The sequence below is a fragment of the Lygodium microphyllum genome, chromosome 9, assembly GCF_053477565.2.
Source record: "Lygodium microphyllum isolate KBCC chromosome 9, Lygodium_microphyllum_v1.1.10, whole genome shotgun sequence".
Classification (NCBI taxonomy): Eukaryota; Viridiplantae; Streptophyta; class Polypodiopsida; order Schizaeales; family Lygodiaceae; genus Lygodium; species Lygodium microphyllum.
This window is the reverse complement of record NC_141143.1, coordinates 21,936,761-21,964,754: the sequence shown is the minus strand read 5'-3', so window position 1 is coordinate 21,964,754 and position 27,994 is coordinate 21,936,761. Positions and strand designations below refer to the sequence as shown.

General features: G+C 42.1%; 1 protein-coding gene across 3 annotated transcripts; it reads left to right on the top strand.

Annotated features, from left to right (window-relative positions):
- Positions 1 to 1,002: 1,002 nt before the first annotated feature.
- LOC148030856 (rho GDP-dissociation inhibitor 1-like) lies at positions 1,003 to 27,390 on the top strand. 3 transcript variants are annotated; one of them, XR_015691819.1, is made up of 6 exons: positions 1,003 to 1,542; positions 24,785 to 24,845; positions 24,934 to 25,152; positions 25,547 to 25,671; positions 25,764 to 26,309; positions 26,465 to 27,274. XR_015691819.1 is itself a non-coding variant. In XM_087684394.1 (5 exons), the coding sequence occupies exons 1-5, from the start codon at positions 1,327 to 1,329 to the stop codon at positions 25,830 to 25,832; spliced, it is 696 nt and encodes a 231-aa protein (XP_087540520.1). In that variant the 5' UTR covers positions 1,003 to 1,326; the 3' UTR covers positions 25,833 to 27,390. The 3 variants fall into 3 exon arrangements, 1 of the variants encoding a protein (XP_087540520.1); XR_015691818.1 differs by having other exon boundaries at positions 24,785 to 24,851; positions 26,465 to 27,273; XM_087684394.1 differs by having other exon boundaries at positions 24,785 to 24,851; positions 25,764 to 27,390.
- Positions 27,391 to 27,994: the final 604 nt, after the last annotated feature.

The following is a 27,994-nucleotide window of genomic DNA, read 5'->3' as shown; positions in this document are numbered from 1 at the left end:
ATTGCATTACACATGGTGATTACTAGTTGGGTGGGAGATGGCAACACACGGTCTACCATCTTCGTCTGAACTGGGCCTAGGTTCTTTGATAGACAGTACAAGCAAGCCCTAATTTTCAAACAAAGTGCACTTGCGCTTCCACGGCTCCAAGTCTCGAGCTCTTCCAGAGATCCAAGTCTTGAGCTCTAGTGGATTCAAACTTGAAAATTTGGAAACTCTTCCACTAACCACAAAGCTAGGTGCGTGTGCATGAGCGTCCCCCCACCCCCCTCCCAAAACCAAACAACAACAACACACACACACACACACACACACAGAGCTTTTATTAGGTCTGTATTCACACGCAAAAGCAAAGTCAAATAATACAAGATAGAAATGAACTAACTATGATTAGTGCTTTTATTAAGTCTATATTAACATGAAAAAGCAAAGTCAAATAATACAAGATAGAAATGAACTAACTATGAGTGGCTCAGTGCAACCCAACTTAGTCTTCTAATGACACATAACATAAAATGAACGAGCTTGACATTCTACCACAATAGGCTATGTTCTCCTCATCATCAATTCGATAATTGGAAATCTTGCATGTACTTCATCAAGATTTTGAAATACTAATACCTCGATAAGCGTGCTTTACCTAAATCCAAGCAACTCTTTCAAAAATTTTGTAGATTAATTGACTCATCAACAAGACTGCAGATAGAATAGAGTATAATTCCTTTATTGAGGACGATGACTACATGGAATCTCCATTGCAACTCTTTCCGAGTAGCTTGGGCGTTCCCTCCAAGAGTATTGTTTCCCTACATGGCCTACATGGTTTCTAGATCCGGGAAAAAAATTATCACATGGGATGTATGGGTTAGTGGATTTTCGAGTAGCTCGGGCGTTCCCTCCCAACATGGCCTACATGGTTTCTAGATCCGGGGAAAATTAAAATCACATGGGATGTATGGGTTAGTGGATTTCCTCATGATGTAGCAGAGCTAGCATCACATCCACCTATCTAAATCATTGTGGTTGCTTTATCAGCCCACTGTCTCACTCGCTACACATGCTTTAGCTAGGTAGCTTTATACTTACACTACTGCTTTCTGTCAAAAAGCCCCCTCACACCTCTCTCTCTGTCGTACTTCGATGAGCACAGGCCCATTAATGCTGTAGCCTTTGTGAGCTTTCACTGAGATCGAGGAACTGGAAGACGTTCAAGTGGACATCCCACGCACAGCGCATTTTATCATGGCCTCCATTAGGTAGCCATTGGTTGCCTCTTCTACTGTTCCCTCATTCGTGCTTTGATCAAGGAGAGCCAACATAGCAAACATGGAAGCAGCCAAACACAGGCCGGGAGATGGGGATTCATCCACTTCTTCATCGGATGCTTTCTCTTTTAACTCCCCTGCTCTCACCAAACAGCTGAGCAGGGTCTCCCTCTGTGACTCGGAAGACGAGGAGCACCAGGATGAAGCCCAAGTATTCCATGAGCTGTTCGTGCCCAGCCCACTCATGCCCCTCAAGAAGCAGTTGGAACTAGACCAGGTAATAAGCCTCTAGAACCTCATGTCTGTTATATAGCAGAAGGTTTCGCAAGTTGAAAGCGTTCCTTGCTCAGAGTTCATTGGGTTCCAAGTCATGTTCTTCAGCATTGTAAAGTTATATCTCTTTGTGTTAAACTTTGCTATCCGTCCCTCCTTGTTTGCTTTGCTTGCTTCCTTTCCCAAATCATGCCATGTATCTGAATGCATTTCAGCTTGTCTATCATGCCAGCTTCTGTTCTCCTTGTCGAGAATCTCTATGTTGAATTTACTTTCAAGTACCATTAAGTTTCATCCAAAATAAAGGCATGCAATGCCCCACTCGGATAACCTGAATCATTTTTTGCACCAATTAGAAGTCTGCGCGTATACTTTGCGCCAGCTGCAAAACAGGCCAAGAATTGTTGCTCTTGCATTGCTTGTTGATGTGGCGGATTCCATAGCAAGATCACTATCCTTTGGTTAGACGTGTCCCGAAATCTTTTTTGCTCCATTATGATTAATTTAGGTTGCTGTGCAACCTTTCTATTTTGCATGTTTCGGGGAGGAACTAGGTGAAATGCAAACTTGAAAGGTTTACCTTGTGTATTACAATTCAGATTTGGCAATCACGCCAGTTAAGATAAAACTAATGTCAAATGCACATTTGGTTTATCATGCGTTTCCTTGATCTGATTTGCATGCAGAAAAGCGCCTCATAGTTATGTATGTGTCTGGTTGTACAAAATGGGCCATCTCTCTCAGGGGTTGGCTGAGTGGTGGTGCATGTGAGATTGTATTGATGCCTGACTGTACATGGCTACTGCCAGAGTGGCAATCCAAGTGGGATTGCAATCATGTCATTAAGTGCACGGCTACTGTTAAACGTGCTATGTGACACCCTACTCCTACAATGCTCTCAAGAGAATTAAGTTAAATGTCATGATAATCGGGAAATCAAATCTTCAAGGGCACAGCTACTGTTAAACATGCTATCTGAAACCAGTCAACTACGACAAAGCTCTCAAGAAAACCAGGCTAAATATCATGATAAATGGGAAGTGCATACCAGTTTACTGAAAAAGAAGTATCTTGAGTCTTCAGGCAGGATCGAACCTTGGCTCTTGTATAGCCAGGCACAGCACAAAATCAGCTTTATTCCATTCCTGTCCTCTATCAGCTCATTGATCAATTGACAATGCATTAATGACACATGAAGCTTTTTTCACTCAATAGGTGTCATTACTCCTTCTGAAGCCTTAGTTCTAGTTCAACCAATTCAGTCAGTCTTACAGTAAACGATTATGCACAGCAAAAGGGCATGGATTAGGATGAAACGCAAGATTGAATGTATCTTTGCTATCAACATGGTTCTGAATGTATCTTTGCTACCAACATGTCTTTTGTATGGGAAAATCTATGTGAAATAGTCCACAAGCGTTCGTGGTGTTTGGTGCTGAATTATTCCATGGGAAACCGTGTGAATTACTCCATTGGCGGTTGATATGTTTGGGTGTTGATATTAGAATAAGGGTTAAGCAAGAAATTGTATTGCCATATGTAAAATTGAGGGTTCATGGCCTAAAAGAACACATGTTATGCATCTATATACATCCTTCTAAATGAGCAATGGTTAAATTATAAATGACAAAAGTGCACATACATAGAATAATTGCTCTTATATGATGCCTTTATGGTCTCATTTTGCCCTTTTCCCACCTTCATTCTCATTCAATGTTGTTGACTTTCTGGCACGGTATCAGACGTCTTTGTTAGGTCTTGGCATGCTGCTCTCTGCTGTCGCAGGTCTGTCCACTGCTGTTGATATCACGTTTTTCAGCATTTTGCTGACCAAGTGATCTGCTGCTGTGCTCAATTGGCTTGATTTACAGTCTGTGTTTTCTCTCCAGCTCAAACTGCCTACGTTTTCTGATTCGACCTTGTGTTTTTAGTATTTCTTGCATCTTTAGCTGGGCAACTGTGTTTTCAGGTGTGTCTTGCAGTCAATTGGCTGTTATAATCGTTTTTAGGCTGTGTTTGGTCAGATTTTGTGTGTTACACACTATGTGAACTCATGCAAGTGCAGTCTGTGCTGTGTTTGGCAATACACTCTCTCTCTTCTTTCCTTTATATTCTCATCCTACCCTCTCCAATTGACAGCCCCGCATTGCTCTATTGATGATAAATTTCATGACCTTGACTATCTCACATGGAGTGCTATCATGAAAGCATGGTTTGTGTAGAAGCGATTATGGTATGTCATTTTAAGAGTTGTCAAGTGGCCCCAATCTCCCACTCCTCTTCCAGATGATTGGGACCCTGTTAACCATGACGAAGCTATACTCACATGGGATTATAATAATGCTTGTGTATACTTCGCTCTTCTTTGATGCATCCCTAAAGAGGTTCCTTTGGCGGTGACCTCTTGTAGAATAGCTTCAATGGTGTGGGTATTGGGGAGGTTTCCATATTGGTATGGTGGTCATGATGAGGGGTTTGCAGCTTTAGAGAGGGGTAACAAGAAAAAGCTGAAGTCCCAATGCTATCACTGTGGTAAGAAGGGACATTTGTGCAAGGATGATAAGGAGCTAGCAGTTTCGAGGAAGAACAAGGAGAAGCAAAAGAAGTGGGATATGGGCTCTTTTGATGAGTCATCCTCACCCTCCTTCGACTTTGACTTGGATCCTTCAGCCAAGGCAACGGCCAAGGCCAAGGCTTTGAAGCGGTCATCTTCTTTAGAGAAGGGAAGAGGTTGGCTGCCCCTCCTTTTGTTGCTTTCTAGTGCAAGTGATGCGGCCATCCCTCACAACTCTCTAGTGCCAAAGAGAGAGAGAGAGGGTGGTGAGGTGGGGTAGGTGAGCCTCATCTATACAAGTATACAGGTGCAAAGATAGCGAGGGACTTTTCTTCTGCATTGAGATAGGTTCTAAAATCTTAGAGTTGGGATTGACTTTTGGGTTCATGATGGGCTACTTTATGATATAGAGCTAGATTGGCTCCTAGTCTAAGCTCACATGAGGGGACACTTTGGTTGTTTGGCCAAAGGCAAGGAATCTATCGTCACATATGCTTAGAGGCATTGTTGACAGGATGATCATGTATGCTTTTGTGATGCATTGATGATAGACATAGAGAGTTGTTATGATTCTTCTTTGTTTTCAAGAGTTGGCACGATCGACATTGACATTAGGTTCTCTTTGAGGCATCTTGTTGGTGGGCTGGCCACTAATGGCTTGGATATCCATGGTTCTATTCTGATAGTCCTTATAGGCTGAAGATTGCGGCTAACAGCAAATGTTGGGTTTGGAGGAAGGTTGTGGGCTGATCACTACTGGCTGGTGGAAGGTTGGTAGCAAGTGCTTGGCCGATGATACTGTGACAGTGTGCAATGGAAGAGAACCATGAACATGGAGAGAAAGATAGCAAGAAACGAAGAAAAGAAATATGCACTGACTGAAGAAGAATGTTGAATACAAAGGAGTGGACTGGTCAATCCCTGTATGCATCCTAGGCATTAGTGAGGATACCAGATCAAGCTGAAATGATGAGAGCAACACTGAGGTGATGGAGATGGTGACGGAGATAGAGAGTATGCAACCTATTGTTCACGTTGAAGATGGAGGAGACTGTAGCCACTTGATGGAGCACCTGTATAGCAAAGGAAGAAATGATCTGCCCTAGCTCAAACATCAGCTATAAATAGCTGAAAAGCAACAAAACTAGCCGATTGTTGCTAGAATATGGCTGCTTGCATAGTTGGACTGCATTTAATGCAATCGACTAGATTAAAAAAATGCGAAAATATTGACGTGGTAGTGACAAATTGTCAGAGCTTCTATGTCTCTGTCAGACTTCGATGGAGCTCACGACCATGAGATGACAGATTGATAGACGAAAATAGATATGTTAACATCCTCTCTTAGATCTTGGGAGAGTTTGAAGACCTAACAACTGGATATGATGAAGCATAGAAGCCTTGGGCAAAGGCTTTGTGAATAGGTGTGCCGCATTGTTTGCTACAGAACAGCAGACCATTGTGAATTCGGAACCCACAATCCGCTCTTGTATATAATGATACTAAACCTCTATGTGCTTCATGCAAGCATGAAACATGGGGTTCTTGGCTAGAGCTAAGGTACTATGGCTATGCACACGTAGTTGAGTGGGACCTGTTTGTGGAAAGCCAATCTCTGCCAACGTTTGACAGAGCCAAATTGCCTCCATAGTTGTGGAACAAAAGGTGCGCTACTCAACCTTTGTAGAAGAAAGTGTCATAGTAGGCTGCTTTCTACTACTCCACGAGATAGCTCTCGAATCAAGGGAGAAAGCATAACTTGTAGTTGATCGTCTCGAATCTACATCACCTGCCCAATTTGAGTCACTCCATTCGGAAAGAGTAGCTCTCTCTCTGTAAATGATCTCGTAGGATCGAATCCCTATAAATAGTGGAGAAGATGCAAAGCAACTCTCCAGTGAGCTTGAGTAGGAGTCTTATGAAAGAAGAGAATAATGCCACCTCAAAGGAAATATCCAGCCAAGTGTGAATAAGCCAGATCAACGAGGGGACAAGGCACTTGTACTAGGTAGCATCCTGAAGGGGATCACTAGCTGCTAATAATTGTTGGGTGTAAAGCCCCTTCGGGTGTAAACTTTGGTGTGTATAATCTTACGGGTGTGAACATACCCTTTACTTGTACCCTAACATATAAATACATTTTTATTCTTTGTGTACCGTGCAACACACCGGTACACTCTTACTCAATTCTCTCAGCACTCAGCTCTATCTTTGCTCATTCCAAGCTCGCATTCTTGCAATCACTCCAGCTCAACAGATTGGTATTAGAGTCACAATGGTTCACGTAGGCCACTAGCAGTAGTCGCCAGTTGCAAGCTCGACGGGGCAGTTATAGTCATCAGACCTAGGTGACTCGTAGGCAGTGGAGACTAAGGTGACTCTTGCAATCAACACGCAGGAGCGTGACCAGGCGACAGGACAAGCACGAGGAGTTGAGAAGTAGGTGAGTAGACAGGTGACAGGCGGCATGTTGTCACATCAAACGGCACACGTGACTTGCTCGTGACCAAGACTAGTGCCTAGGACAGACGCCAACGGAGTTGAAGGCCATGTGATGGGCTGAAAGGTCCATGATTTGCACGGGACGACTGAAGGTTCATGATTGGCACGCGACGCAGGGTTGAATGGACCGATGTTCGTCAGATGGACAGCTCAACGGTCCCCAATTTTTTAAAAAAATCAGAAATTTCAGTTTGTTTTATTCCCTCTCTTCTAGATGTTTGTGCAAGCAAGCAAAGAACACAAATCTGTGCAAATCTGTTCCTCGACACATGTTTCAGTGATTCTTGATCCACAAATTGCAGACATTGAGTGCACGGGTCTCGGAAATTTTGGGGATTTTCAGATGCAAGTGAAATTTTTGCTTGATTGAGCCAATTTCTTAGAAATTGATACACTCTTGGACCTCGAAATTTGGAGCTTTTGCAGAATTCGTGAAATTTTTGCAACATTTGCCCGCACTTGATGCTCGGGAAGATGTATTGATGCAATCGGTTCAGATTTGTTAGTAAAATTTTGGGGGTTTTGCTGAAATTTGAGAATTTTGGATAAAATGATGTCTGAAATGTACATTGGAAACATTGTTGATGCAATCTTGGTGCTGTGAGCAGTGAGATTCATTCCCACTTGTGAAATATTGAAGAAATTGCAGAGAATCTTGGTTTCTTTTGTGATCAGAAGTACTTGGTCACACACGCAGCAATACATATATTGGGCAGCTTCCATTGAGTTGATGTATTGCTGAACAATCATTTTGCAGCAGTCTTAGTGATCATTTGCAGATGTGGGATTATTGCAAATGTACTTTTGGTGATACTGCTGAAGTGGGAGTCAGTTGGCACTGATGTATGCTTTGAGTATATGCTGAAATTTCAGTTATATTGCTGAAAGTCATCAGTTCTACTGCTGTACATGTACTTGGATTAAACCTTGCTCTCATTGCCTGAAAATTTGGGCTGATATTAATTGAACATTCAGCTCATTGTTTGCTGTTATGAATTGCAGTATTCTTTTTTGGGTACATTGCTGAACAATGGCTGCAAATGCTTCAAGCAGCAGTGACACTAAATCCCTTCTTACAATCAAGAGATTTGATGGCATTGGTTTCTCAAGGATTGTGATAATACTCTTTTGGAAGTCAAGCCTGCAGCTATGATAGATGAGGATTGGGCTAGACTCAACAAGAAGGCCATTGCATACATTACAATGGCCATATCTGATGATGTACTTATGGGCAATAAGTGTCTTGATACAGCTTATGCCATATGGAAAAAGTTGATGGATACTTATGAAAATACAACTCCAGTAAATCAAGTTTATCTTATGCGCAAGCTTGTAAACATGGAGTTGAATGAGTCTAAGCCCGCATTGAAGCATTTGAGTGCTTTCACAGGGATTTTGAGTCAATTACAGGACTTTGGTTTGCAGCCCTTCTGAAACCAGCCTTCCTTCTTGGAATGGGTGTGATAACCTGATTTAAGAGTTAATTACAGCAATAAATAAATGCACATAAAATGAAATACACACTTTATCATAACATTCTTGGATAGTAGACACCCGGTTGGCCCCAAAACTGGCGCCTCTTCTTGCGGTATTTCTTTAGCTTTCATTCAATTGGAAGGAGTACAACTTGAGATTCTTCAATCTCCTTCTGTTAACCAATTGCTCTTACTGTCATAAATGACCAGCAAGCCTTTTGGGTCATTTACCCCTTGATTCACCTAGGACTTCTTCTCCAATTTGACCCTTGGCTGGCCTAATGCTGCCCCAAATCAATTTGGGATGGGCTGGCTCTTGAAATCCTTTGATAATCTTCAATTATCAGCTGCTGATTTCAGTCCCTTGAGCCTTCAATCTTTGGCATGGATCCCAAGGTGGCTGGTAAACCCTAATTTTAGGGTTTACTGCAGAAATTACAGATCAGCCCACCAAAAATGGCTGAAATCTCCTCCAAATGGCTGAGAATTTCTGAGAATGGCTGAGCATAGCTGAAGGAGATGAGAGAATGCTGTAAAGAGAGAAAATTTTGAGATTTGTCGCGAAGAACTGATCAAAATCAGTCGTTGCCTTACTGTACCAGCCCCAAACAGATGCACCAACAACAATAGGAGCATTAGAGATTGTGATCTTCAGGAGAAAGTGCATCAGCTCCAATTGCCAGCTTCCCAAGGTCAAGAATATGCAATCTCCATCACCAAAATGGTCTCCAATGGCTGGGAAATGGTCCCAAAGTTGGCAGCGACAGTCCAACACCTCTTCCCAACAGCTCCAAAATAAAAAACGAGATTTCCTTGTCCCTTCAGCCCTATTTAGCCTTTTTCCCACTTGCATGGGAAAGTTTTGCCAAGTGGCAGCTTTCTTAATCCATTTTCAGCAATTTTCAGTCATTTAATTAATTTTCAGAATTAATTAATTCTGAAAATTAATTCAGTCCTTAATCCATGCTTAGAAAATTGACCTTGCCCATCCAAAAATTAATTGGCTAGGCCATTTGCAACCCAAAGTGGTCCCATGCATTAATTGACCCTTGGACAAGCATTAATCCATTAATTAATGCCTAGTCCCTAGTGTCACCATTGACACTTAATGGCCAATTAATGGTCCTAGGGGCAAATTGACACCAAAATTCACCTAGAATCTAACAAGTGTAACTTGTTACAACTTTTGCCTTTGACACCCATCTTTTTCACAGGGTCCTTCGGCCTTCAACTGTGAAAAAGTAGCTTGCACCTCACATGTGCAACACATGTGCATCTTTTAATTGCACATTTGATTAATCCTTTAATCAAATGTCAATTAAACATAAGCAAAGCATCAAATTTTCACGTCCTTGTGACACCTTCAATGATAAATTAAAGGCCATTTTCTCGTTGATGACTTTGCCTGATAGTTGGGAGTCTTTGGTTGTTTCATTGAGCAACAATTCTGCTTTAACCTTCGATGGTGTTAGGGGTTTTATTCTCAATGAGGAGATTAGAAGAAAGTCTAGTGGAGAAAACAAGTGGTTTAGCTTATCATGTTAGAGGTAGGTTAGAAAAGAAGGGTAATGCAAGAAATAAAGGCAAAAGCAGGAGTAAAAGCAAGGGCAAACAATAGGATGTCACTTGCTATCAATGTGGATGTAAAGGGCATAAAAAGCCCGATTGTTTTACGAAAAAAAAAAAGCCCGATTATTGCTACTACAAGAAAGAGTAAGAAAGAAAGAAATAGCTGTAGTGACTGGTTAGGCACAGAGATCAAGACAGACAGTCGTTATGTGCAGTGAGAGATAGAGAGAGTGAGCATGTTTTTAGATACAATAACGAGAGTACCTTTAGGTTTTTAGATAGATATATATGTGTAAGTACAAGTGCTAAGGGTGTGTTGACACCCGAGCACATTTAAAATGCACGAGGCTTTTATTTCCAACAACCTCCCATCTAAAGGCAATGTGCCTTAAGAGGAGAAAAGAATCAGCTAAGTCTAGGTATGTACAAAGCTGAAATACATATATCTATCCAACTCCCATCATTTGTCGGCAATGAGCAAACCGCTTTGTTGGAAGACCCTTCATGAGAAGGTCTGCAGGGTTATTATTTGTATGCACTTGGACAAGCTCAATGCTGTTGCTGTCAAGTACATCTCTAATGAAGTGGTACTTCACCTGTATGTGCTTTGTCTTTGAATGAAAGATAGGATTTCGTGCTAGCATGATAGCACTTTGACTATCACAATGGAGAACATGTAACTCTAAGATTCCAAGCTCTCCCACTAGACGTGAAAGCCATAAAGCCTCCTTGCATGCCTCAGTGGCAGCCACATACTCTACCTCTGTAGTAGAGAATGCAACACAGTTTTGTAGCCTGGAGATCCAAGAGACTGCTCCTCCTATGAAAGTAAACACATAATCAGAAGTGAACTTCTTGCAGTCCGCATGACCAGTATAGTCTGCATCCGTAAAGCCAACAATAGATGCCTTCTACTTTCCAAAGCAGATGCACAACTCCTTTGTGCCTTTGAGGTATCTCATAATACCTTTCACTGCATCCCAATGCTTCTTGCTAGGGGTTGTCATGTATCTGCTAACCACTCCCACTGCAAAGGCAATGTCAGGACATGTAGCAACCATAGCATACATCAAACTGCCAACAACTGAAGCATATGGTATCTTGGTCTTTTCAGCCTTCTCATCATCAGATGTAGGGCTGTCCTCTACACTAAGTTTCATATATGGAGGCAATGGAACCCCGATTGTTTTCCCTCCTTTCATATTGAAACGCTACAAAACCTTGGAGATATACTCCCGCTGAGATAGATAGAGTAACCTTGTCGACCTATCTGTGAGTATTCACATGCCAAGAATGTGATTTGCATCACCAAGATCCTTCATGTCAAAGCTACCATGAAGACTCATTCAATGAATCCAAGGCATGAGTATCTTCCGGGAAGATCGCATGCAGAAACAACCCGAAAAGACTGAGGAGGCCCGTAGGGTTGTATTCCGGGAAGAAATACCTTTTGGACAGCAAAATGTGCTCGCTGTACAGCAGCAAATACCTATTGTAAATGAACCTGTAAATGCAGGAAATGATCAGCCAGCTATTGCACATGAAAATGAGCCATTACATGTGCAGGAACAGCCAGGATAGCAAGCTGTTAATGCTGATTTGCAGGCTGAAATGCCAAGACAGCATGTTGAAAATGGAAATTTGCAGGAACAGCCAACAAACAATGATCATTGGGTTAGGAGATTGTTTAGGGCTACTAGACAACCTAACAAATTTGTTCATGGTGCAAATAATGTGGCTGATTATATCGTGTTGATGGATTGTGGTGAACCGTCTTGCTTCCAAGAAGCAATGGACAGACATGACATCAAGAAATGGTATAAAGCCATGTTGTCAGAAATGGAATCTCTTGGAAAAAATGGCACTTGGGACTTGGTGCAGTTGCCTAAAGGGCAAAAAACCCTTTCATGCAATGAGTTTACAAGATGAAGGTCACTTTTGGTTCCTCACCAAAGTACAAAGCAAGATTGGTTGCAAAGGGGTACAAGCAGGAGCATGGAATTGACTTTGATGAGATTTTCCCTCTTGTAGTCAAGATGACTACATTGAGAACCATTTTGAGCTTGGTTGCAGTTGAGGATATAGAGCTCATATAAGTGGATGTAAAGACTGCGTTTTTACATGGTGATTTGCATGAAGACATATATATATGCAACAGCTTGAAGGGTTTGTTGAACAAGGGAAAGAAAAAATGGTATGTAAACTCAAAAGGAGTTTGTATGGGTTGAAACAAGCACCAAGAGAATGGTATCATAAGTTTAATATATTTATGCAGTCCCAAGGCTTTCATAGATGCTGCGTACTATTTTCCTTTTCTCAGGATCCCACAATTTATACCCCATTTCACCCTCGTCACCATATCCTAGGAAAATGCATTTACAGGACTTTGGCTCAAGTTTGCTGCGTTTTTCTTTACGAATGTGTATAAAAGCCTTATAGCCAAACACTTTCAGATGAGCATATGAAGGTGGCTTGCTCGACCACGCTTCTTGGGGAACTCCCCTCCCCTCCCCCCCCCCCCCCCCCCCCAAAAGACTTGTTTGGTGACCGATTAATTAAGTGAACGGCTGTCATAATAGCCTTTGCCCAAAAACCATGGGTTAATGCAGCATGAGACAGCATCGTACGAACCTTATCCTGTATAGTCCGATTCATATGCTTTGCAACTCCATTTTGGGGCGGATTATGAGGGGTAGTGAGCTCCCTCTTTATCCCTTTGCTGTCACAAAATGCTTGAAAGGCCTTGGATACATATTCCCCACCATTGTCAGAGCGAAGACACTTAAGTGTCTTATTTGTCTGATTTTCAGCCAATGCCAAGAATTTTTTAAACTTGTCAAGCACTTCATCCTTGCCACGAATAGGGTAAACCCATATCTTCCGTGTAGCATCATCGACAAAGGTGACAAAATATTTATTTTTCCCTAAAGATAATCGTGGCATTTGACATACATCCGACATATTTCCCACCATTGTCAGAGCGAAGATACTTAAGTGTCTTATCTGTCTGATTTTTAGCCAATGGTAAGAATTTTTTAAACTTGTCAAGCACTTCATCCTTGCTACGAATAGGGTAAACCCATACCTCCTATGTAGCATCATCGACAAAGGTGACAAAGTATTTCTTTCCCTCTAAAGATAATCATGGCATTTGACATACATTCGAATATACTAACTCTAGAGGAGAAGATTTCAAAGCAAGAGACTTTTTATGAGACGTCTGTGCATGTTTGCCATAAATACAATGATCACAGTGCTCAAAATCAGCATAACGAAGACAAGGCAAGTAACCCAAACGAGAAAGCACTTTCATTCCTGTTTGACTCATGTGTCCCAACCGGCCATGCCACAAAGAAATGCTTGGTTGCTCGGTCACGGCAACAACATGGTCACGCACACTAGATACATGAAGTGGATACAAAGTATCACTCTTGCAATCTTTGGCAATAATCCTAGATTCCTTACAGATCTTCTATTTTCCATCACCAAGGTGGTATGAAAACCATTATCATCTAGCTGCCTTGTGCTAATCAAGCTCTTCTTGAGCTGAGGTGCATGCCGTACATGCTGAAATGTAAAGATAGAGCCATGCTGAAACTGTAACTGCACACTGCCAATACTTGCAATCTCACATGCATAGTTGTCCCCAAGATGGACAACACCATGTCGACTCCTTGTATAGGTGGAGAACTACTCACGATGAGGGGTGACATGAAAGGAAGCACCTGAATCGAGAATCTAGGTATGCATGTCATCATCTGTATTTGCAAGTAAAGCATGTGCACCAAAGTGTGAAGAGACAAAGAGTACGTTACTCCCACTGTCACTATCACGAGTGACTACATTCACCTCTTCAATTTTAACATTGCTCTTCTTAGGCTGATTGTCCTTCTTCTCTTCCTTGCTATCATCTGTCTTCTTGCCTTTTCCTTTCTCTTTCTTCCATTTGTAGCATTCACGTTTAAAGTGACCCTTCTTGCCACAATGATGGCATTCAACATCTTTGCCACGTGATTTACTGCGTCCCTTGCCATCATATTTGCCCTTTTGCTGTGATCTGCCCCTAGTATGCAAAGCACTGGAAGACTTACTGGATGCATAGTTCTGCTGATTCATCTCTTCCATAAGTAGAGCACTCTCTATATCAGCATACAAAAGGATTACATTAGAATTGCTCATAGCAGTCCTGAATGTATTGCAACTTTTTGGTAGAGTGCAAAGCATGAAAGTAGCCTTAATTTCCTCATCAATCATGAACTTCAAGGCAACCAGTTGGCTGAAAATGGAGTTAAACTCACTCAAGTGAGTAGACATTGTTGTATCCTCTTTCATACACAAGCACAAATCCATAAGCTTTTTCAGCCAATACACTTTGCTTGCAACGCTCTTTTGTGCATACAGTTCTTCCAGTCCAGTCCATATAGCATATGCAGAATCCAAACCTTCAATGTTGAACAACAAGGCTTCAAAAATCGATAGCTCTATGGTTGAGTGTGTAAGCTCATTTAACTCATCCCAATCATCCTGTTCCATGTCTGCGGGCTTTGTCCCTTTGGTTTTGATCGGCTTTGCCTGCTTCTTTTGCAACAGGATATTGTAGCACTGCTTTTGCCAAACTGCAAAGTTATGTGCACCTTCAAGCTTGTTTATGTGCATCAGATTACTGCTGTCATTGCTGCCAGCCATGATTTTCAGCCCAAATGTGACAAAAAACCAGCAAATGCAGGCCCAAACTGTCACCCAAGTGACCAAGGTACAAACAAGTACCAATCAGCAATAAATGACCACGTAGAAGCACAGATTTCAGATCTGTAATTAAATTTTCAGAAGCACCGAACATGTGCTATAGCATTATCCAATTGATTACAGCTGTTCCAGGGGGATATGCATCACATTACATGAGAAATCCCAAAATTTCAGCTGCAATTTCTGTTGTACATGTATCCATGGGCATAAAATTTGACACAAACGGTCAAAAGCTCCAAATTTTTTTTGCTCAAAGCATCATCTGCACATTTGCATTTTCTCTATCATGCATAGAACATGCCAATTTTGCCAAAATAGAGCAATTTCGGCAAAACCCCCAAATTTTACCAAGTGTTGATGTCCAAATTGCGTGGAATTCAACTTGCATGTAATAACCAAATGCTGCACAAATTTTGCCCAAACTGCAAAAGCTCGAAACTGCACGGGGTCTAATGTGCATCAATGTCGAGAAATTGGGTAAATTTCAGCCCAATTTACGCATGTACATGAAAAGCCCCAAATGTCGGGGACAAAATGTCACAAATTCCTGCAATTTCTGAGATAGATTTGCTTGTTCTGCATCAAATTCCCAAAACTTGGGAAAAGCCCCAAATTTTTGGGCCAAGATTGCACGAAAATTGAAAGCTGTGCCTCCATGCGTGAACGCCCTCGGTAGTGAAACTTCAAAAAAAAGAAATTTTGAAGAAGAAAAAAAAGTCGAACGGCGGGTCAATAAACCCGTCGTGCAGGTCGCCGCCTAGTACCTGTGTTGAGTCACATGACGCTGACGACGCTTGTTGGCCTGCTCGTGACGACGCCTGGTTGCCCAGCCCTCACGCTGCCTGCTCACGACGATGCTTGGTCGCCCAGTCCCTCACAACGCTTGGTCGCTCAGTCGCCTGGCTGAAGTCACTTGCTCATCGTCGCCTGAATCCAGTCACCGTCATGTCGCGTCAACTGCTGCCTAGTTTGTTTGTTGACTTGTCGCACGTCCTTTCGCATGGCCTGCGACACCTGCAATTCCACTTGTCGAGCGTGTCTACGACACTTTCTGGTCGCCTGTGACTTGGCGCCTGATTCAAGCTACAGCTCTCGTCAGTCGCCTGTTGACTGGCAACACGACTGCTTCTCCTGTACACAAGCGTGCCTTCGACTTGTCTTGCCTACTTGCTCGCGAACTCCGAGATGCACGAACGCCTCAACCATAGCTCACGCTTGACGTATCGAGAAGCGTGCAAAACCTAATGGCTCTGATCCTAGTTTGTAGTGATGGGTTAGGCACGGAGATCGAGACAGACAATCGTTACGTGTTGTGAGAGACAGAGAGAGTGAGCGTGTTTTTAGGTACAATAGCGAGAGAGTACCTTTAGGTTTTTAGATAGATAAATATGTGTAAGTACAAGTGCTAAGGGTGTGCTCACATCCGAGCACATTTAATAGGCACGAGGCCTTTATTCCCAACAACAGCAAGGAAAGAAAAAGAAGGATGACAAGAAAGATAATGACGGCTCTCCCTCAAAAGAAGTTGCAAAAGCAAATGTTGCATCTAGTGTGGTTATTGAAGAGCTCTCTGACATTCGAGAGATATTTGTTGCAGCCTCATGTAATGATGCAGATATTATGGCAGCAGCAAGTGATATGCACATCACTAAAAAGGAGGCGATTGATGCCTTACTTTCAGCTCATGATGGGCTGTCTTAATCATGGATAGTGGACAGCGATGTCTCTTTTCATGTCACTCCCTCTTTGGAGTCATTTTTTGAGTATACTTCAAGTTGCCTAGGCAAGGCTTACTTGGGCAACAATTATGCATGTGAAATAGAGGGTGTATGCACCATTCGCTTGGCCCTTGAAAATTGTCAAGAGCTGATTTTGCATGATGTCAGATATGTACCTGGCATAAAGAAAAGTCTACTATCAGTTGGGTAGCTTGATGCAAGAGGGTATCTTACTACCTTTGGTGGTGGATCTTGGAAGGTCCACAAGGGCTTTATGCTGATTGTTAAAGGCAGCAAAAAGAGGGACTTTGCAGTATCTGCATTGTAAAGCATTACTTGGCAAGTTTTTGGCTGTGGCTGAAGTTTATTCACAGATGGAACTTTGACACAAAAGACTTGGTCATATGAGCCAGAATGGCTTTCAAGTTCTCTCCTCTTCAGGGAGATTTGATGTAAAAGACTCTAGACTCAACTTTTGTAAATGATTGTATATATGAAAAACATGTGAAGTCTCCTTATTACTTTGGTGTTGTTAAGAAGTCCAATGCTCTTGACTTAATACACTCAAATGTGTGCACTATGCCTATTAATTCACATGGGGGTGCACAGTACTTTGTTACTTTTATTGATGATTTCAGTAGAAAGTCATGGATGTATGTATTAAAGAGCAAGAAGGAAGTGTTTGATGCTTTTAAAAGGTTTCATGCCTTTGTTACCACATAGAAAGGGCTTAAGTTAAAAGCTATAAGAACGGAAATGGGGGGGCGTATATCTCTAATGAGTTTAAAAGATTTTGTGAAATGCATTGCATTAAGAGGGAGTTGACAGCCCCTTACAGCCCTGCATCAAATGGCGTGGCTGAAAGATATAATCGCACACTTTGTGGGAGAGTCAGATGCATGCTGTCCACAGCTAATCTCCCGCAACAGTTTTGGGGAGATGCTCTTAAAATTGCAGTTTGTGTGTGCAATCGCTCTCCCAATTGTGCATTGAAAAATGGCATTCTTGAAGAGGTTTGGTCGGACAATCCTGCTTCATATGACCGTTTGCGTGTCTTTGGTTGTGATGCTTTTGTGCATATTCTTGTAAATTAGAGGACTAAACTAGACATGAAATCCATCAAGGGCATCTTCATGGGATATGGAGATGAGGGAGAGATGGAATATAGAGTTTGGCTTCCTCAAGATAGGAAGATAGTACGTAGCTGAGACGTAGTATTTAATGAGGCAAAGTTGCTGAAAATTACTACAGATGGTGACCTTGACAAGAAGAAGGTCAAGTACAGCATAAACAGCCAGCCATTCAGCAACCATTAGCTGAAGATTTTGTCTCTTTTGATATTGAAAATGAATAGCAACCTATTGTGCTACAGCCAGAAGATAATGGACAGCAAATTGATGCACTTCGTGGAATAGAACAGTGAGAAGAACATGCTGAAAATAGGTTACAGCAGCAAGAAAATGCTGAAAATCAGCCACCAGGTGATGGTGTGCACATACCTAAGGATGTAGGGCCTAGGCCCATTGCCTATCAACACAGATCATTGGGTAAGAAGGTCTACATGGGTCAGAAGGCAGCCACAGAGGTTTCAACCATCTGGATTGCATTTTATTGACTGATGAAGGTGAGCCTTTGACATTTAAAGAGGCATAGTCATGTGAAAACAAGAGAAAGTGGGAGCTTGCTATGCAGGAAGAGATGAAATCTCTATATGCAAACAACACATGGGAGCTTGTACCTTTGCCCAATGATAGGAAGGCTATTCCTAACAAATGGGTTTATAAGGTGAAATGTATTGATGGGAAGCCCAAATACAAGGCACGTCTGGTTGCTAAGGGCTATACACATAAGGAAGGCATAGACTCCCAAGATGTTTTCTCACCGGTGGTGAAGATGACTACGCTCCGTGTTTTGATTGCTCTCACTGCATCCTTGGATTTAGAGTTGGATCAAATGGATGTGAAGATTGCTTTTCTTCATGGTGATCTGGATGAAGAGCTGTACATGAAACAGCCCGAAGGTTTTACTATTCTAGGGAAAGAGCATTTAGTTTGTAAGCTGAAATGCAGCTTATATGGGCTGAAACAGGCCCCTAGACAGTGGTATAAAAAATTGGATATCTTTATACTCAACCATGGATTCAAACACAACCATGCAAATCACTGCTTATACACTAAGAAGGCTGATGATGAAAGCCTTGTTGTGCTGGTTTTATATGTGGATGACATGTTGATTGCAAGAAAGCATAAGAGTACTTTACATACTCTTAAAAGGTAGCTGAGTTCAGCCTTCTCAATGAAAGATTTGGGAGCAACTGAACGCATTATGGGCATGCACATTAAAAGAGATAGAGGACAGTACTTGTTTCTCTCACAAGACAAGTACATTAGCAAAGTACTTGACAGATTTAATATGGCTGATGCTAAGTCTCTTGGCGTGCCTTTACCACCATATACAAAGCTTAGCAAAGTTGATTGCCCAAAAGTTGATGCAACTGCTATTGCGATGAACATCATACCTTATGCATTAGCTTGTGGTTCTTTGATGTATGCCATGGTTGCAACTCGTCCAGACATTGCCCATGCAGTGGGAGTTGTTAGTAGATTCATGTCTAACCCTGGGAAACCACTTTGGGAAGCAATGAAATGTATCTTTAGATACTTAAAAGGTATACAAGACAAATGTATATGCTATGGAAAGGGTCACTAGAGCTGCAGGGGTTTTGTGATTTGGACATGGCAAGAGACCTTGACACTAGAAAGTCTACCAATGGGTATGTTTTTACTTTGGCTGGTGGAGCTATTTCTTGGTGTTCAAGGTTGCAAAAAATTGTAGCATTGAGTACTACAGAGGTTGGATATATTTCAGCCACATAAGCTTCTAAGGAACCTATTTGGCTTGGCCGTTTGATCAAGGATTGTGGCCTTTCTTCCCGTACTCCAATGCTTGGTTGTAATAGCCAGAGTACAGTATGTTTGGCTAAAAATGCCATGTTTCATATCCGTACTAAACATATAGATGTTTGGTATCATTTCATTCGACAAGTCTTGGATGATGGCCTTGTCACACTGACTAAGGTCAAAACCCAAGATAACCTTGCAGATGTTCTCACTAAAAGTCTTGCAAAGGCTCAGCATGAGCATTGCATTTGACTAGTGGGTGTTGGATAGTTTACAGGCACCACTTTGGGCCTTTAAGTGGGAGGTTGTTGGGTGTAAAGCCCCTTCAAGTGTAAACTCCTGCATGAATAAACTTACGGGTGCGAACACACCCTTTACTTATACCCTAACATATAAATACATTTTTATTCTTTGTGTACCATGCAACACATTGGTACACTCTTACTCGATTCTCGTAGCTCTCAGCTCTATCTCTGCTCATTCCAAGCTCACATTCGTGCAATCACTCCAGGTCAACAATAACTTAGACTTTGGCTCCATGGGGCAAGAAATAGACCAACACTCGGGTATGACAAACTCCGAAAGTAACTTGGAGATGTATTTGTGCTAGGATATTAAGATGCCCCATGCCATCTGATAAATCTCCAAACCAAGGAATAAGTGGAGGATCCCAAGGTTTGTCATGCCGAACTCTTGCCACAAATCTTTCCAGTACATTCAACCTCGAGTGAGTCACTCCCCATGATAATAAGGTCATCAACCTACAAATAACCAAGATACACTTGTCATTTGTAACCTTGTGATGAAGGTTGGGGTCATGGTTTGATTGATTGAAGTGACTTTGTAAGAAGAATAGATCAAGCCTCTGGTATCAAGCTCGAGGAGCTTTCTTCAAGCCATAGAGGGCCTTTTGCAACTTGTAAACATGGTTCTCCTTGTGCACAAGAAAACCAGGAGGCCATGAGACATGTCAAAAGTGGTGCAGCAATGGAAGCATAAACAACATGCTGAAAAACAAGACAAGAGAAAGAACGAATGAATAAAAACAAATATAGATGAGAACTCAAATGTATGCTCGGGAAACGGAATCCATATCGAACACGAGAGAGCAGTATACAATAGTGAGTCACTGGCTGTGTGGGCACCCTGGCATGGGCTCCCCTCTCCCTAGAAGAATCCACAAATGATGGCTGAAGTACATAAGAGGAGAAGGAGCCCCAACAATATATAGGCATAAAATGGGGGGAGCAATAAATGCAGTCGGCTAGCATTAAATGCTCCCTAGTCGTAAAAAGGGCACAAAAAATGCTAGATAAATACTACATAAAATGTTGTAGCCTCTGTAGCACAGACTCACACTTGAGCTGACTAATCTGCTAACACCCTCTCTTAGATTAGGGGTGATCTGATACAATATAATAGTACAATGATGGGATATCATAAACTATACAACATAGAACCTCCAAAAGAACCATGGATATCCAAGCAGTGGGTGGCTAGCCCACCACCAAGATGCCTCGGAGAGTATTTGATGTCGATGTCGAGTATAACAACACCACTTGAAAATAGAGAAGAATCATAGCAGCTCTCTGTGTTATGTCACCTATGTCACGCAGGACATACAAGACCAATCTGCTAAACATGTCTTTGAACATGTGACCATGGAATCCCTGCCTTCGACCAAAACCGCCAAAGTATCCCCTCACGTGGGCTCCAGATGAAAGCCTCCTGCTCTCTGTTAAGTAACCAGCCCATCATGAACCTGGATGTCAATCCGAGCTCCAAGATTTGTACCTGCCAGACTGCGCTCGATGCGTCAGGGATGTCCCTCTCTAGATCTTGTGCATCTTTATAGACATATAGATGAGGCACGGCTGCCCCATCTCACCACCCTCTCACACTCCCTCTCTGGCACTGGAGAGTCGTGAGGGATGTCCGTATCACCACCACTAGAAAGCAGTTGAGGAAGGGGCCACTAAGCCCTTCCCACGATCCGAAGAAGAGGATTCCTTCCGTGCCTTGGACTTTGCCTTGGCTGGAGGATCGAAATCGGAATCTGAGGCAGATGATGACTCGTCAGAGGAGTTTGCATCTTGCTTTGTATTCTGCTCCTTTTTCTTCCGAGAAGCTGCTAACTCTTTGCAGTCCTTCCTTAAATGACCTTTCTTACCACAATGGTAACATTGGGCCTTCGACTTCTTCATCTTTGAACCCCTCTCTGAAGCTGCAAGAGCCTCACCTGAACCTCCATAATGTGACGGAAGCCTCCCCTGTAGTCGCAAAGTAGCCTCATGCTCAAGTAGCATGGAGGACATGTGAAGAAAACTGACAGGAGTCGTAGATGTCTGCGCCTTAAAGCATTCGCCACTCCATCAAATTCTCGAGGAAGCTTGTAGAGTACGGTACCAACAAGATATGCCTTTGATAGGGCAGACTGCACAGTACGAAGCTGGTTTGGAGCTGGGTAACACGAAGTAGGAAGGATTGAATCGTATCTTTGGATTCAAACTTCAATTGCTGGAGCTGGCCATAGAGAGTAACGGCCCTCATGGTGCAAGGAGCCTCATATATCAATTGTAACTTCGACCATGCATCTAAAGGTGTCATATAGGAGGTGACCACCGGTAGGACTTCTTTGGAAATACATCGAAGCAAGGCCGAATAAGCACGGGCATCATCCGAATCCCATGTAGGCATAGCCTCCTCATGGTTGTCTTCATCAAAATCAGATGGAACAAGAGAAGGTTGTTGAGGATGTGCCACAGCTCCGTTAACCATGTACCATAACCGCTTCTGAATAAACCAAGCCTTCATCACCGCACTCCACGTGTAATAATTAGGGCCATGGAGCTTGTCATCAGTGGATGTGCATGGAGGAGCCATCTGGAGAGGATTTAGAAAGAAGTAGAGAAAAGAAGGGATTGGGAGAGGGAACTCAGCCAAACCACGAGCACAGACTGCAAAAAAAAGAGTTCACATGCAAGATAACCCAGAGACTGATCAAAATAAGCCAAAATCTACTGCACAAAGTCAAAAAATCAGTGGAAATCTGCTAGAAACAGCAAAAATGTCCTGTTCAGCGAGTCGCCCAGCCCAAAATAGTGCTGTAAACAGCAAAACGCAGGCTGCACACTGCCTAAACAGGTGTAGGGAACTGTCGCCAGCAGCCTGATGAGGAAAACACAGGCAGCAGGAGGTGTTGGACAGGCAAGCGATGCATATGCTGATCAAAACGCAGAGTATGGAAGCCAAAATCTGGTCGCAATCAGGTTGACAGCAGTTGCCAGGGCAGCAGAGGGGTAAATCAGTCCTGAAATCAGCAACAAAACACAACAGAAACACAAATCTTGAAATTTGATACCATGTCAGAAGTGGTATAGCAATGGAAGCATAAACAACATGCTGAAATAAACTGCTGAGACACAAGACAAGAGAAAGAAAGAATGAATAAACACAAATACATATGAGAACTTAGATATATGCTCGGGAAACGGAATCCATATCGAACACGAGACAACAGCATACAACAGTGAGTCACTGGTTGTGTGGGCACCTTGGCACCGGCTTCTCTCTCCCTAGAAGAATCCACAAATGATGGCTGAAGTACATAAGAGGAGGAGGAGCCCCAACAATATATAGGCATAAAATGGAGGGAGCAATAAATGCAGTCGGCCAGCATTTAATGTTGGTCGGCCAGTATTAAATGCTCCCTAGCCGTAAAAAGGGCACCAAAAAATGCCAGATAAATACTACATAAAATGTTGTAGCCTCTGCAGCACAGACTCACACCTGAGCTGACTAATCTGCTAACAGACATACATCTCCTCCTCTAAGATGCTATTCGAAAAGGTCAACTTTACGTCCATTTGATATATTGGCCAATGGTGATGAGTTGCAAGAGCCAAGATAGCTCGAATAGTGGACATCCAAGCTATAGGTGCAAAGGTCTCAAAGTGGTCCAATCTTGCGTATTGAGAAAATCCTGTGGCAAAAAGCCTAGCCTTATACTTGTCCAAGGATCCATTTGCATGATACTTGGTCTTATAGACCCACTTTACACCAATCACCTCCTCCCTCTTTGGATGTGGAACCGACTTCCAAGTTTCTGCTCAATAGAATCAAGCTCTGCATGCATAGCATTGTGCTAAACCTCATGTGCAAGAGCCTCATCAACTATGGTAGGCTCATGGTCTTGAAGAATTTGTGACATAAGGGTATAGTTCACTCAAAGTGAACTATACCGCTAGTCTTGAGTCATGGTTGATGTACGTGGGCCCAGAGGTGTCTCAAAGAAATAAGTAATCCTTGACTCCTACATGAGCCTCTAATACCACCTAGGAATGGTGATAGGCTCATCTTGCTGCGAAGGAGATCATGTAGCCTCTAGTACTTGCAATGCGCTTGTCTGTGGAAGGGACTCCTTCTCACTAAGGGAAGGTAAATCTCCCTCATTTGATGAAGAAGGCTCCCCTAGCCGAGAGTTTTCCTCAAAGGAAATGTTAGGAAAAGTCGGACTTCAGGTCGATCCTAATGGGAACAGCTAGATAAGTTCCGTTGCGGGGCAGACTCGAGAGACCCTAGTTGGCAAACCCCGTGTCATTCCTTGGGAGTGCCGGGCGGCGTCTTCTAGATATATCTCTCGATGGACTGCTAAGACTTGTCCCGCGATTGGAGAAGCGGGCCATAACGGCTCAATCCCCTAGAAGAAATTTGAGGAGATGGGAAGGGGTAGAAATACTTGATGACGAGGTAGAAAAAGGAGTTGTCAAGGATCGAAGGAGAGGGCGATGGTGTAGTAGAGGAAGGAGGGGGAGGAGTTGCAAATGAAGAATGGGTGCTAATGGGTAATCTGGAAGAAAGAGGAGGGGCTGATGTTTTGGGGGAGGGGGGTCAATTGATGACAAAGAACCACTTGCAATAGAAGAACCATCAATCGGATATTTGGAGGTCATAGCCTCATTGAAGCTCATATACCTGCACACCTTAATCTTTTGTTTCTTTGGGTTGTAGGGTCGATAGCCCCTCGTGGTCATGTTGTAGCCCACGAAGATAAGCTTCTTCAACTTGGGGTCGATTTTGCTCCCTCTTTTCTTCTTGTTCACATGGACATATGCATCGCACCCAAATATACTCAAGTGGGATATAGAAGGCTTCTTGCCAAAGAAAGTCTCATTCTTGCATGTAAGATTTTTAGAATGCAAATACGGACTACTTTCATTTTAAAGCCATATGATCATTCCTTTTAATTAATCATAGGATTGTTTCTTTTGGGGCTAAAAAGGGATTTATATGGCTTTTTTTTAATCGATGGATGATGCGGTCTGGTAACAGCTTTGAGCATCAGGATAGACTAGTGCACAGATGCCTATAGTGTCTCTTCTGTGGTATGGATGCCAGTCCTTGACAAGGCCATGTCCAAGACAAGACTAAGTGGGTATAATACCATCTGAAGGTAGAAGAATTGACCAAGTATGATGCTGTCTAGCCAAACAAGCCTTGTACTGTACAATATTTCTTAAGCGTATTCTATAGATTACGGAGAGAGAGCATATTCTAGAGACTGCAAAAGGATTGGGTAACTGAGAACAATATGGAAAGAGCATCCACAGTTTTGTTTGTGTTGTTTTTTATTTTGGTTTTTTGTTTGTTTGGGTTGGGGGAGAGCAAGTGATCTTTTGTGTATGTGGTTGAAGAAGTTTGGCATTACGCAGCATAAAGTAACTATGAGTGTTCAACTAGTGGCTTCAGGCATCCGAGTATGTGTTCTGAATTTACTGTGCAGGAGGATGAGAGTTTGCGAAGATGGAAAGAGCAGCTGCTAGGCAGTGTTCATCTTGATCAAGGTGAAGGTATTTCTCTAGACATTTAATTTCAAATACTTGTTACCTAGGAAAATGAATTGACTTCAGTTATATACAATTTCTGGTTCAGAGAGGCTGGAGCCAGAAGTGGAGGTGGTAGGCCTGAGCATCCTTGCCAAGGGCAGGCCAGAGTTGAACATACCTTTGCCTTTGCCAACCAATAGTGAAGATGTTGCCTTTTCTTTGAAAGAAGGCAGTAGCTACAACCTGAAGTTTAAATTTATAGTGCGGCATAACCTTGTTTCTGGCCTCGTGTACACTAACAGTGTATGGAAAGGTGGTATACAAGGTGCGATCTGAACCCGCAAGTCTTGTTGTCTTGGTTAAGATGTACTAGATTTGCTGGTTACCCCATTTATATCAAAACTTTCCTTTCTGTTTCAGTGGGTCTACTTAACCTCTGTATGAGCATGCATCTGATGTACTTGGAATTGGGTAGAGTCTTGAATGGCATTACTGTTTTCATGCTGTTTGATTAAGCTTATGCCCACAAAACCGAATCTTTTATTTACCACTTAACATTCTCATCATACTCAAGTGTCCCATGATACCTTCCATGCCCTGTATGGAGTCAAGGTTGCTTATCTACACATTGCATTCATTGTGTCATCAATCTGACTAGATGAAATAATTGTAGTTCAAAGTCGATTTTTGTGTTGCTAAGTGCTTACTTGATGTGTCAGTGGATCAGACACGCATAATGTTGGGATCTTTTAGTCCTAAAAAAGAACCTTACGTGCATGTGATGGATGAAGAAACCACTCCAGGAGGGATAATGGCTCGGGGAGTTTATAAAGCAAAAACAAAGGTTTGATTGAGAACCGAGATTTTGTGCATCTTTCATATATCATTTACCTAATGGAAGACCCAGCTATTTGGTGATGACATGTATGCATGCAGTTTGTGGATGATGATGGGCGAAGCTATCTGGAGGCTGAATACTCATTTCAAATTCAGAAAGACTGGTAACATGGACAAAGCCGAATGCGCCTAGCACCTGAAGCATTGTGATAATGCTTGTGTTTCGCCAGAGGGCTTTCAGTGTCAGTTATCTTTCCCATCAATCACCAGCCCCAATGGTCTACCTGCTGTTTCTGTTGTGTTAAACTCAAAATCTGTTACGGCATTTGGAGCTGTCAATATGTGGTAGTAAACAGTTCAAAGCTGTCTTTTGACTGATTTGGTTGATGGTTTTTTCCCCATTGATTGTAGAGCTTATTCTGTCAATATTTATCTCATCCCAATGCAAATTACAAGCAGATCTCTGAACTATTTTTGTCGGCAGTAACATGGCCTCAAATGTAAGACTAAAAGTCTCGTCTTCAAACCACATTTAGGACTTCTATGTACAACCTAGCAATGCAACATTTCTTACAAGGTCTCAAGATTTGTAGGCTACAAGGAGAGAGGTTCTGTCGATTGCATCAATTTTCACCTTGCTATCAGGTAAAACCCCCTTCCCATTAATCCCCTTGCAGTGAAAGTGCAATGCTTCATTGTTGTCACACATCTCATCAATTCGAGAATGTAAATCCATCCTGCTAACAAGCCTTCCCATGCGTACCCATCCTTGTAACAAGCCATTCGTACATGGATCCCAGGTACATTAGCCCGTCGTGCTACCTTTCCTCACACCTAAAAGATCCACCGGCTGAAAACTCTTCGGCGTTCCTCATCCTCATGAATGTGGTTTGCTCCACTACCTCGTGCAAGATCCTGCGTCATTCTCGGTGAGAAAGCTGCTCGTTAAGCACAGCCATAACCAAAAAAGGTTAGAAGCGTTACAATAGAACCATGACATAGTTTTCATTCACCTTATTCGTCTTCTATTTGATCAAAATTCAAGGTATCTATTTGCTCAAAATGCTTCCGTGTTTCTCTTCTATGCGAAGTATCTACTCTGAGAATTATGAGGGCTGTATTCTCCATTTTGACAGAACTTGGGAACTTTGACCAACGTAGGAGGGGGTATTTTGGTAACTTATGAAATCTGAAAAGTATTTTGAGAGTTTACACACAACATAGGGATATTTCCTACTTTTGCTACACACAAAGATGTGGCGGTGACACGATTGTAGAGCACCAGTGCTACTAGACACTCTCATTCCAATAGAGTTTTGCTCAACCATCATAATTGCTTGAGAGGAAATATAGGAAATATTCCAATAGAGTTTTGCTCAACCATCAACTTGATAATATAGGAAATATTCATTGGTTGACTAGGAGAGGTTCACAGTAGAGTAGGTTGAAAGTGTTGACTTGATTGTCTTTTAGAGCTATAAAAGGAAGACCTCTCTAAAGCTATCATCAATCTATTTTCGCTTAGGCAGGGTTCCTCCAGTTAGCCTTAAGCTCTTTACTTATAATTTATCCATATGGCAATCTAAGCTTTGTAATAGAAGTGCACGTATGGATAGAGCCATTTTTGTATTAGCTTGTTTGGAATTAAAAAAGTTTTTGCTTTTCTTTTATTTGTTGCATACTCTCTATTTTGTGCTTAGATTTTATACTTTATAAGATATTAGAGCCCAAGGGGCATTAGGGTGCAAAGAGTATGTGAGTGGCAAGGACATTAATAGCAAAGATGAGCGATGCCAACATTTTTAAACGACTCTAGCACATTAGGTAGTGGTGGTGTTGTATTGGCAATTCACACGTTGAGGATTTGTTCTTTAATCTTCAATGAAGGAAAGTTAGATGGTACAAATTACACTTTCTAAAAGTTTAAAATTATAACTATCCTTAATTAGGTAGTGGTGTTGTTGTATTGGCAATTCACACGTTGAGGATTTGTTCTTTAATCTTCAATGAAGGAAAGTTAGATGGTACAAATTACACTTTGTGAAAGTTTAAAATTATAACTATCCGTAATTTTTTTGAGCTCTTAGAGATAGTACTAGGGATTGATCCTTAACCACAATTATGTACCCATCAAAGTCAAGTTTTACGATTTCTCTAAATGTAGATATTCTATGTGCTTGGAAACAAAGGAAGGCGGATGCAATGTGTGTCTTAGTTTCAAGTTGTTTTGTACATCTTGATTTAGCATACTATTAAGATATCAGAATTAGCTAACAAGGGAGAATTTTACTGAAGAAGAGATAATAGAACTATTTATCACTACATAACAC

Coding starts and splice junctions, on each gene's coding strand:
- LOC148030856 (XM_087684394.1), top strand. CDS start 1,327: ATGGAAGCAGCCAAACACAGGCCGGGAGATGGGGATTCATCCACTTCT. Junction 25,153..25,546: donor ATGGAAAGGTGGTATACAAG/GTGCGATCTGAA, acceptor TTGATGTGTCAG/TGGATCAGACACGCATAATG. Junction 25,672..25,763: donor TTTATAAAGCAAAAACAAAG/GTTTGATTGAGA, acceptor GTATGCATGCAG/TTTGTGGATGATGATGGGCG.